At 40.4% G+C, this 12,210-nt stretch overlaps 1 protein-coding gene across 1 annotated transcript in view; it reads right to left on the reverse strand.

The window, feature by feature from the left end:
• The window catches only part of LOC122924379 (proline dehydrogenase 1, mitochondrial-like), a 152,103-nt gene that overhangs the window by 15,799 nt on the left and 124,094 nt on the right, over positions 1-12,210 (reverse strand). The window contains exon 12 of the mRNA XM_044275405.1: positions 1,435-1,533. Coding sequence (XP_044131340.1) covers positions 1,435-1,533 — 99 coding nt within the window. The remainder of the gene's footprint in view (positions 1-1,434; positions 1,534-12,210) is intronic.

Consider the following 12,210-nt stretch of genomic DNA (forward strand, 5'->3'; position numbering starts at 1 on the left):
TTTTGGAATCAATAAAATGACAACAGTGCCCAAATTTATGCACCTGCCTAATTTTGTTTAAACAATTATAGCACACTTTCTGTAAATCCAATAAACTTCATTTCACTTCTCAAATATCACTCTGTCTCCTATATGATATATTTAACTGACATTTTTTATCGTAACAACCAACGATTTATACAGGAAAATCATGACGATTAACAAGGTTGCCCAAACTTTCGCATCCCACTGTATATACACACACACACGATAGATACATATACACTACATGTACATAGGTGACACTAGATACAATGTAGCTCAGAAAACAAAACAAGGTAGCTTGAGAAAGTGGGGGTATTCCCCCAAAATGTAACTATGCAGTGTGTGCTTATGCCAGACTCTCCTCCTACAGTGTGCTTGTAGGCACATGGATTGTTTGCACTTTATGGGATTACTTGGAACTTAGTTTTTGATGGATAAGGCTACTTTCACACTAGCGTTCGGGCGGATCCGTTCTGAACGGATCCGCTCATAATAATGCAGACGGAGGCTCCGTTCAGAACGGATCCGTCTGCATTAAAATGGCCAAAAAAAAAGCTAAGTGTGAAAATAGCCTCGGACGGATCCGTCCAGACTTTCAATGTAAAGTCAATGGGGGACGGATCCGCTTGAAGATTGAGCCACATTGTGGCATCTTCAAACGGATCCGTCCCCATTGACTTACATTGTAAGTCTGGACGGATCCGCACGGATCCGCACGCCTCCGCACGGCCAGGCGGACACCCGAACGCTGCAAGCAGCGTTCAGCTGTCCGCCTGTCCGTGCGGAGGCGAGCGGAGCGGAGGCTGAACGCCGCCAGACTGATGCAGTCTGAGCGGATCCGCTCCATTCAGACTGCATCAGGGCTGGACGGCTGCGTTCGGGTCCGCTCGTGAGCCCCTTCAAACGGAGCTCACGAGCGGACCGACGAACGCTAGTGTGAAAGTAGCCTTACACTGGTATTCATGCACTGCATATGTAGCAATTGGAATCTTGCTAAAGTAAAAAATGTTGCACATCAATTGAGCTGTCTCATTTGTTATTTCCCATGCTACAGGTATATGGAGGTGAGAACCTCAAGGGGCCAACATCTCTGGGCATTTCTAATGCAGGGTTTATTCCAAAGACATCAGATAGATTGTTTTCTTCCTACTGAGGAGTTACTTTGCATGCTTTTTGTAAAGTTAGTGTTAAAGAATTTAAATGGTCATGCAGAAAATTAAAAAGGAAACATTTGTACAAAATACACTGATATTAACAGTATTGCAATCTTGAACAGTTATATGGTTCATCAGTGAGCTTATGACCTACTGTAAAATTAAGCTGTTTTATTAACTACCGGTAATTCCAAGTTTTACATGCTAGTCAGAATACATTCAATAAATGCAAATCAGTTAAGAAAAGAAGCACTACCTTTTCAGAGTGAATTTCACTGTGTCTTCATTGTGAGAGGCTACCATCACATTTGCTTTACGATTGTGTCGGATCTCCTCCAAGACATAATCAAGGCATCTGTTGCAGAAAAGGGTATAATCAAAACTCACAATAGGGTCTATGATTTTCTAAAGAATTATACACCTACTAAAATGACAGTTTTCATTCAGATACTAACTGATCTTTTCCCCCTGCAGTTTAATATATTAAGATAAGAAAACGCAATTTTCAGAGACACAATGTCCTTAGAACGTTATTGAAATTATGGATTGAATGAAGCCTGGTACATTCAGGGCATTAATATAATTTAAAACAATTTTCATCTTTCAGTAACTAATTTTTATAAATAGAATTACAATTTATCAAAGAAAATCCAGCATATTCATTTACATCGATATTACCAAGCCAATTAGATAAATAAATAAAATATAAATATATATATAGATATATATATATATATATATAAAAAAATAAAAGTAGAGCAGCACACTTTCTCAAAGCTTCATGTTGGAGCCGAAACGTCGCGCCACTGCTGGGTGAATAAACAGTTTTCTTTTTTCACCACACTGGAGTGCTGCTCTACTTTTTATTTTCTATTATCCAGTGACGCTTTTCCCATTGGAGCTTGCACCCATTTTTCCATTCCAAAAAGTTGGTGCTACCATTTATTACATAAATAAATAAATATATACACACACACACACACACACACACACACACTTACATACATAGATTGTGGTGCTTGTAAAGATCGCCGATTCAAAACAGTCAAAAAATAATAATAATTAAATAACTGAGGAAAATGATCCAATATCATATATGTGAGTGCCAAAAGTACGGCGACCTTTAGGATTAGCAGATCATTTGAAGGTCAAATTAGAATCAGGTGTTTTTTAATCAGATGTGAGTGGGTGACCTGTTATATTTAAAGAACAAGGAAATATAAAAGTCTGATATTCACAAACATTTGTGAAATTGTATGATGGCACAAACAAAAAAGACTTCTGAGGACTTCGAAAGAAGAGTTCTTGATACTCATCAGGTCGGAAAAGATTCCAAAACAATCTTTAGTTTAGACTCCACCAATCCGCAGTCAGACAGACCGTGTATAAATGAAGGAAATTAAAGACCAATATTACCCACTTAAGAAGTGGCCGACCTACAGAACAAAGATCACGCCAAGAGAAATACGTGCAATAGTCCACAAAGTCACAAAGGAACCCAAGGTAACCTTTATGCAAAGAAAGTCCTTTCTCACCATAGCTAGTGTTAATGTTCATAAATCCACCATCAACCCCAACAGGTGGACACTAAATAACAAAGGTGTGCAACAGGAATGTGGAGTCTGTAAGGCAAAAGTCGGACTCAGACTCCTATATTTTATCACACCCAAGTTCTGACTTCTCCATAAATGTTTAATAATTTAGGAATAACAAACTTACTTTAGTAAAATGGCAACATCTGGCTTTTTTTCACCATAATTAAAAGGGGTTGTTTAACCTTATCCAATGGCCCTTAGATCCCGTTCACACCAGCGAGTTCCATGCATTGGACTCGTAGAGTGCGTCAGCGAGAACACCCTTACTGACCTCCAAGCACTGATGGGGTTGCATAGCATTATATTGATTTATGATGCTATGTAACCCTTACAGGTCTGGAATGTATTGTATAACACTGACATAATGCTGGCTCGGGAACATGCTTACAGAGGAAAAATGTGCTATGATCACGACATCACACCTCTTGACTGCATGGCATGGGCATGATCATCTGCTCCACTGCAACCAATGACTGGATTCAGCAGTGACATCTCCACAAGAGACACATCACTACTGAAGCTAATCATTGGTTGCTGTACAAAAGGTGACCATGCCCGTGCTTTGAACCAGAAGCTAGGTACATGGGTGCCAGCATACAGGACAAGAGTGGTGGGGTGGAGGAAATGATTATGCTTTTAATTGCAGAGGCAGGCTGTGGGCACCTATGAAAAGCAGTTTATGAGATGACTGTAGGCATGCCCAGAGGTGAATATCCTCCTCCGGTCTCCTTCATAATAAAACAAATACAGGAGCAAGTTCACTACTGAGCACTACAGTTTCACTCATTATAACTGAGGGCTAGCATGAATATACCTAGTATAAGGTAAAAGGAAAGAACACAGAAGAGATAAAAAGTGATTTTCTATCACCAAAAATGAGAAGTTTTCAAAAATTCGATTTGGCTGCTTCGCCAAACTTTGAGAAGAAATTCAGGTACAACGATCGCGTCCACCCTTGCCCCATCATTTAAACCAGATACTGTTGAGGGAAGTGTTGGATTTAAATATATATATATGCCCTTACATATACAGTCATGTGAAAAAATTAGGACACCCTTTGAAAGCATGTGGTTTTTTGTAACATTTTTAATAAAAGGTTATTTCATCTCCGTTTCAACAATACAGAGAGATTAAAGTAATCCAACTAAACAAAGAAAACTGAAGAAAAGTCTTTTCAAGATCTTCTGTAAATGTCATTCTACAAAAATGCCTATTCTAACTGAGGAAAAAGATAGGACACCCTCACATGTATTCCCTCTTAAATTGGCTCAGATCTCACACAGGTATATCACACCAGGTGCACATAATTAGTAGATCGTTACTCTGCATGTTGAATGAGGCTTGCCCTATTTAAACCTCAGACATTTAGTTTGGTGTGCTCCTGACTGTTGAAGTGAGAGTGAGCACCATGGTGAGAGCAAAAGAGCTGTCAGAGGACTTCAGAAAAAAGATTGTAGCAGCCTATGAGTCTGGGAAGGGATTTAAAAAGATCTCAAAAGATTTTGAAATCAGCCATTCCACTGTCCGGAAGATAGTCTACAAGTGGAGGGCTTTCAAAACAACTGCCAACATGCCCAGGACTGGTCGCCCCAGCAAGTTCACCCCAAGAGCAGACCGCAAGATGCTAAAAGAGGTCTCCAAAAACCCTAAAGTGTCATCTCGAGAACTACAGCAGGCTCTGGCTACTGTTGATGTAGAAGTACATGCCTCTACAATCAGAAAGAGACTGTACAAGTTTAACTTGCATGGGAGGTGTGCAAGGAGGAAACCTTTGCTTTCCAAGAGAAACATCGAGGCCAGACTGACATTTGCCAGAGATAAAGTTGACAAAGACCAGGACTTCTGGAATAATGTTCTTTGGACAGATGAGTCCAAAATTGAATTATTTGGACACAACAGCAGAGGACATGTTTGGCGTAAACCAAACACAGCATTCCAAGAAAAGAACCTCATACCAACTGTGAAGCATGGAGGTGGAAGTGTCATGGTTTGGGGCTGCTTTGCTGCAGCAGGACCTGGTCAGCTCACCATCATAGAATCCACGATGAATTCTACTGTGTATCAGAAGGTGCTTGAAGAACATGTGAGACCATCAGTTAGAAAATTAAAGCTGAAGCGGAACTGGACCATGCAACATGACAATGACCCAAAACATACTAGTAAATCAACCAAAGATTGGCTGAAAAAGAAGAAATGGAGAGTCCTGGAATGGCCAAGTCAAAGTCCAGATTTGAATCCCATTGAGATGCTGTGGGGTGACTTGAAAAGGGCTGTACGTGCAAGAAACCCCTCAAACATCTCACAGCTGAAAAAGTTCTGCATTGAGGAGTGGGGTAAAATTTCCTCAGACCGATGTCGAAGACTGGTAGATGGCTACAAGAACCGTCTCACTGCAGTTATTTCAGCCAAAGGAGGTAACACTCGCTATTAGGGGCAAGGGTGTCCTATCTTTTTCCTCAGTTAGAATAGGCATTTTTGTAGAATGACATTTACAGAAGATCTTGAAAAGACTTTTCTTCAGTTTTCTTTGTTTAGTTGGATTACTTTAATCTCTCTGTATTGTTGAAACGGAGATGAAATAACCTTTTATTAAAAATGTTACAAAAAACCACATGCTTTCAAAGGGTGTCCTAATTTTTTCACATGACTGTATGCATATATATTGGCCCTTTTGCATGGGCCGGTCCAGGTGGTATGGGTGTATACATGGAGATGTATGTATGCCCCCTTGTCAGCATACATCTCTATGTATAATATATCCATAGGCAGGTGGGCTTATTACTGCTCATTTATGCCCCAGTATATTGTGTATATGTACATGCAGGTAGATGTGCCGCAAACATCTATATGGATGTATATACCTAAATGTGGGCCCAGTATATGGATCTGTCCAGGTTGTGTGTATGTATATACATGTATACCTAAGTGCCCCCAGGTTGGGTGGATATATATGTATATACTGATATGATCCCCAGGTTGTGTAGTGTGTGTGTGTGTATATATATATATATATATATATATATATTTTTTTTTTTTTTGATCAGCCTGGTTCTGTTATGACGTGGGAGTGTGTGATGTTATGGTGTAGCAGCTGGGGGGGATGCTCTCATTTACAGCTTGGGCAGGAAGTCCTTTGTTTCAGTTCAAGCATTCCGTCACACGCCCACGATGATATCATCACCCTCCTGATGAAGGAGGAGGGGGGCTGCTTTTGGGCTATATTAGCGCAAGCAGGACAAAGTTAGGGCCTCTTGGAATAGGACTACAAACAGACACACATGGGAAAGAGCAGCTCCATGACGTGGACCTGGAGAAGGCCTAGTAACCCTGGAAGGACTAAGTATTAACCCCTACCTACCCCTCACATACCCCCTATATCCCCAACAATAGACCCTGCAGGCCCTGTACTGTGGCCTGCATTAACTCTAGCTCCACCGACCATTCCCTAACCCTGGCTGCTAAACTCCTGCAGTCAGAATACCCCTGCTGCTGTCCTCCTGCAGCATTAACCTCAGCCCTGTACCCTTGAGGCAGCCCCAATTACCCCTGTAGCTCCCCTGTATCCTTAACCCCTGCCCTGAAGAGCATTAACCTCTGCATTGCCCTGTCCCTGTAGAGCCCTGACACTGCCTGATCTGCTGCCCTGATGACCCCTGCCATACCAGGTGTTAACCCTTTCCTGAGTTACCCCTTGCCCCGCCTTTCTCAGAACTCTGTGTTCCTTGGCCTGCATGTATTTACCCCTGCAGTGCCACAATTGTGTTTAACCCCTTGTACCCCGTAGGGACAGTGAGTAGCCAGGCGGGTGGGTTACTGATATTTGTGTGTATGTAAGTGTATTATTGTAATTGTAGTTAGATCCTGGGGAGGACTTGGGACTGTGTTAGCGTAGTTAGGACCGTATTAGTGTGTTTGCTTACTTATATTGCTGTGTGCTGCTATAAATATATATATCTATTCCATTGATATACATATATATAAATTATAAGCAAATATTAGACTGTGACGTATAGTGTGTTAATAAATACCTTTCATTTAAGCACAGTGTGTAGTCTTTTGTAGTAGTAAGGCGCCGCAGCAATAATAGCCACAGGTAGCTCAGTGGAATGTATAGGTAACAGAGGTAGTTAGCTAGTTAACCTAGCTAGGTGTGTGTGTGTGTGTGTGTGTGTGTGTATGTATATATATATATATATATATATAAAATAAAATTTAGGCATAAATAGGCAGAGTCATCACTAGACTCCTCACGCCCATTTATGAATATTAATTATTGAGATTTGCATAAATACCAATAATTAATATCCCCTTTAACAGATACCGCGTTCAACGCTGATCGTGGCATCTGAGAGTCACATTCAGCCTGCCAGGGGGTTAATCATGGGTTAAAAAAAAAAATACACACTCACCTCATCCATTTGATTGTGGAAAGGACATATCGGCCATCTTGATTAAAGAAAACGCGATTTATCACGTTTCCTTCAGTCAAGATGGCCTCTCCACGATCAAATGGATGACTTTTTTTTAACACCATTACAGGAAAAATGTATTTCTTACCACAAAGTGCCAAGAAATTCGGATTTGTGGCTAATCAAATTTTTCCTGAAATTCGGATCGAATTCCTCTTCGTTAACTTTGATTCACTCAACATTAATCTCCACGATAACACCGTTTATCACCGTTTTTGATAAATAGGGGCCTTAGATTGCTAGAACATACAATATATTCATTACATTTATAAAATGTTCTGAATTCCTATAAAAGTTAAATTAATATTAATAACAATAATACAATAATAGAACAATTTGGGTAAATGAGAAGCGTTCTGTTTGGAGAATGGAAAACATTGCATTCCAACATAAAAACCTCACGCCAGCAGTGAAACACTGATGGTAATATCATGGTTTGGCCCTGTTATGCTTCATCTGGGCACAATGAATTCAGACCTCAACCTAATACAAAGATTGTGAAGGACCTGATGCAAGTAGCTCATGGGAGGAAATCCACCGACAGTTGAAGCAGTTTTGTAAGGAGGAATCAGCTAAAATTCCTACAAGCTAATGTGCAGGACTAATCAAAAAATACATGAAATGTTTAGTTTCAGTTAGGGGTCACACCATATACTGAAAGTAAAGGTTCACATACTTTTTCCAGTCACAGACATGTAGTATTGGATCATTTTTCTCTACACTTAAAATGACCAGGTCTAATATTTTTGACTCACTTGTTTGATCTGGTTATCTTTATCTACTTTTAGGAATGATATAGTCTTTGGTCAAATGTATGTAAAAATGTTTTTAAATGCAGGCTCACAAAACTTTCACTATATATTGACACACATTCCAACAGATTTATTGTCTATTGGGATCTGACCACTAGGCATCATAATAGGCAATGTCCAGCCTGCTCGTCAATGGATGTGAGGATTTGCACTTACATACTGTGATCACCTCCACTGTATGAGCGATTACTACTGCCACTGCTCATCCTCATACAGATTCATTGTTCCTAGGCATGATCTGCTGCCCAGAAATGATGATTGAGGTGTCCGCACGACCAATCATTTCACCCAATGAACTAGTGTTTTGCTCAATTATCAGGTGATCTGTGGCACCTTAACACAGGCAGATTATTGTGAAAGAACAGTCGTTCCTGATCATCTGCCTGAGAACTGGGTGTAAATGAAGCATACCACCTACAGTCATGCAATAGTTTAGGCACCCCTGGTCAAAAATACTGTACTGTGAACAGTAAATCAAGTTGAAAATAAAATGATCTCCATAAGGCATAAAGTACACTGCCAATAGCACAGACCAATCTTGAGACCAGTAAATATCACACAGGGAGTGAAAGGGAGTAAAATCCCATGCCCAAATACATCGACCCGAGTATCAGATTAGGAAACCATAATGATTAAAAATGAGATAAGCCATGTACCCTAATAGAGGTGGTTTCAGTGTCCACCAGTGACTATAATGGCCCCACAATGCGACCACTTGAAGAAGCTGAGTGGAGACAATGTGGCATATCACAGTTCTATCCTCCCTGCCACTTTGTTCTGGTGACTGGTGGGAGTCTCATAAGTTGGGTGTTCCCTGATTTATTAGAACATTATAGTAATTACTGTATGCCACTGATGACCCATCTGATGAACTGGCTTAAACTACTGCCCCAAATAGCAACCATTTCATAGTTTAAATGATTTTTTTTAAACAAATGAAAAATGAGCTTGCTGCTTTAAAACACCAAAATACTAAACAATTCATTTTATAGTGAAATCATTATGGGAACAAAATAACAGTGGCAAAATATTCCTGTTTTTTATATTTTCTGGGATAATGGTAATATACACAGAGTACCCTGTTCGCTCAGTATTTGTATCCAAATTTCAATTTTTAGGTAGCATCTGAGAACTGTAGCTCAGCCGTTCTGCAATTTCTCTTTTTGGCTTCAATACACATAGCTAGCACTACTGAAACGAATCCAGAAGATGTTATTACTAAACCGTAATAAGCCATTCTCCGCCGTCTGTACACGCTGTAAAGCATATGTCCTAAACTTTCAACCAGAATGTAAAGCACCCCCTTGTTCCTGATAAGTAGGCTACAAATACTTGTCAAGTGTGTAATAATTAGTGCAAATGGCAAAAAACGGCAGACTAAAGTGTTATCATGTGCTTAACAGTGTTTTATATTCACGTGTTAGACTGTAACTGTAATTATATGCAATATTGGTCTTCACCCCCAACACTACAATGTTTCACAGAAAGATAGTTTTAACCAGATTCTTTGCATTTGAAGCTTCCAAAGCTACTAAATAAACAGGTTTAGCTAATGGAATCGGCTTTGGATCGCACTGTCAGCTCCATAGGCACAATTGTCTATAGTGACTAACCACATTAACCCACAGCAGAGAAGGTCACACCCTGCCTTCTCTAGGATCTATACACACCCATTTTCTATTGCCAAAACTTTTAAGTTAAAAGTTCTACTCCATGGCTGGATTTAGGCCACTAATTGTAGCTGTTAGCAAGCCCATTTCCTTATGAGAAGCCCACAAAAATAAGGCTGTAATTAGGGGAATATATGTTATGCAAGCTGTAGTCTGTACAGAGGAACATCTACAACAAGTAGTGGTGGTCACAGTAACCCATCTGGTGGCTGTAGCTCAGAGGACCCCCAACATTTTAGACCTTGTGAGCCACATTCACGTTTGAGTAATGGTCAGTAGCCACAGTAGCCACATCAAATTGAAAATGCAGTCCAATCTGCTAGCAGCATGTTATAGAGATATAGTTTTGTTTGAAAAGTTTCAGCATAACTTTCATTTCAATCTCTGCATTTTTATGCTACACTGCTGGGATCACCCAATGCACTTAGAAAGTGCAGAGATCCAAATGGTAAAAAAAAAAAAAAAAAAAAGTTGTACTACATTTTTTCCTGAAAACTATATAAATCAATCTGCTCAGCTCCTCCTGCTCCATTACATGGTGCCCACAGGCAGGACTACATGTAAAACGTGACAGATTTCCTTTAAAGTTAATGATCTTTACAAACATGGAGAAACATAAAATCAAGAAATTCTGTTTCCACAAAAATATTTCAGTTTACAATTTTACAGTGTTTTAGCAATCTGCAGAAAAAACACATGGATTGCACATCCACATCATGCACTGATCTACTGCTTCTCAGCATAATTTATAAACACATTCATTGAGGCTCTTAGTATACGTTTTTATCAAAATGCATAGATCACTCACTGCGTCAAGTTGGCCTCTTATGAGCCATAGGGGCTTAGCTTGACAGCAGTGGTGTTGTTGGGCTGCTGGGTCTCGCCAGCTGCGAGTGCTGTGTTGTGGCGGCTGTGGGAGGCATGTGAAGCCAAGCCAAATTAGGTTAGGGACCCATTCATAAGTGTCCGCCTTGACGTGGTGAGTGGGCCTATGCATTTTGATCAAAATGTATACTAAAAACCTCAGCTGAGAAGCTGAGAAGCAGTAGATCACTGCATAGCTTGTGGATGTGTAATCATGTCTTTCTACAGTTTGGTCAAATGTATTAGGGTATGTCTGTAATTCAGAACTTCTATGGCAATAGTTGGTAGTCTCCCTTTATCATTCTGTTCTGGAAAGGATGTGGGTCCCAAAGGTAGGACCTGCACCTGTCTGACAGTTGTGGCATATCCTAGTGAAATGGCTTAAATGTTGAGGTGTGACAACCCATTACCACTTGAAACAGTACTAGGCCTTACTGTCACAGGACAACTAAGGCCACAGACTATTAAACACATGCTAAAGGGGCTATCCAGGAAAAGATATTCATGACTTTTTCCTCTGGATAAGACATCGGTATCAGATCTGCGGGGGGTATGACACACGGAACCCCCGCCGATCAGCTGTTAGAAGTGGCCTTGAGCACTGCAGCCTCTTTCTAGGCCAGTGACATCACTGTACATCGGTTACATGGCCTAGTTACAGCTCAGCCCCATTCAAGTCAATGGGGCTGAGCAGCAACACCAAGCACTGCCACTATACCATGTACAGCACTGTGCTTGGAAAGCTGCCAGGAGCCTGCATCACTCACTAGCGCTCCGGTGAGCGCAGCGGCTTCTTGAAACAGCTGATCGGCAGGGGTGCTGGACTTGGACCCCTGCTGATGTGATAATGCTGACTTATCTTGAGGATAGATCATCATTATATATTACTGGATAACCCCTTCAAGGCTTTGGCTTGCCCTTACGAACTTGACCCTTTTACAGTATATCTTACTGCTTATTGTATATAGCGCCAACATTCGAAGGCACCGTCAGAGATAGTAATGCCCAGCGTGGCTCACAACCTAATTTTACTGTCTCAATTAATTTAGAAAACAAATTAGCCATCAATATATCTTTTGAGTATGGGAGGAAACTGACAAAAGTACAGCAAGAACATCAGTCTCTATGCAGATGTCTTCATTGGTTGGATTTACTGTAGACAAAAGGACCTCATTTTGGCAAGGCAACATCGCCAACTGCTGAGCCACCAAGTTAACTACATAGTAAACTACAAGTACAAAACCGTTACATGTATCTATTACAACACCTTAGACCTGCATTTCAGTCTCGGATAAAATAAGTGTTTCACATTTTCCTGAGCTCCTCTTTTTAGTTCAGAATATTTAATGCACTTTCAAGGGATCAAGGAGGCCAGTGAGAAGAAATAATATATGCAACATAAAAAGGGAATCGGAAATTGGATGTTGTATTATGCTAATAAGTAATTTACTCATCATACTCCCATTCAAATTAGTTTTTATACAGCTGGCTGATTAACGGCACAGTGCGCAAATGGACAGATTCTTGGCAGTTTCATATAGTTTTTTTTATATATCTGGCAAAGATTTTGGCTGTATCAGTATAACACAAAGTATAGGCTTGACACTGTGGGGCTAGTGTTG

Source organism: Bufo gargarizans, chromosome 1 (assembly GCF_014858855.1).
Source record: "Bufo gargarizans isolate SCDJY-AF-19 chromosome 1, ASM1485885v1, whole genome shotgun sequence".
NCBI lineage: Eukaryota > Metazoa > Chordata > Amphibia > Anura > Bufonidae > Bufo > Bufo gargarizans.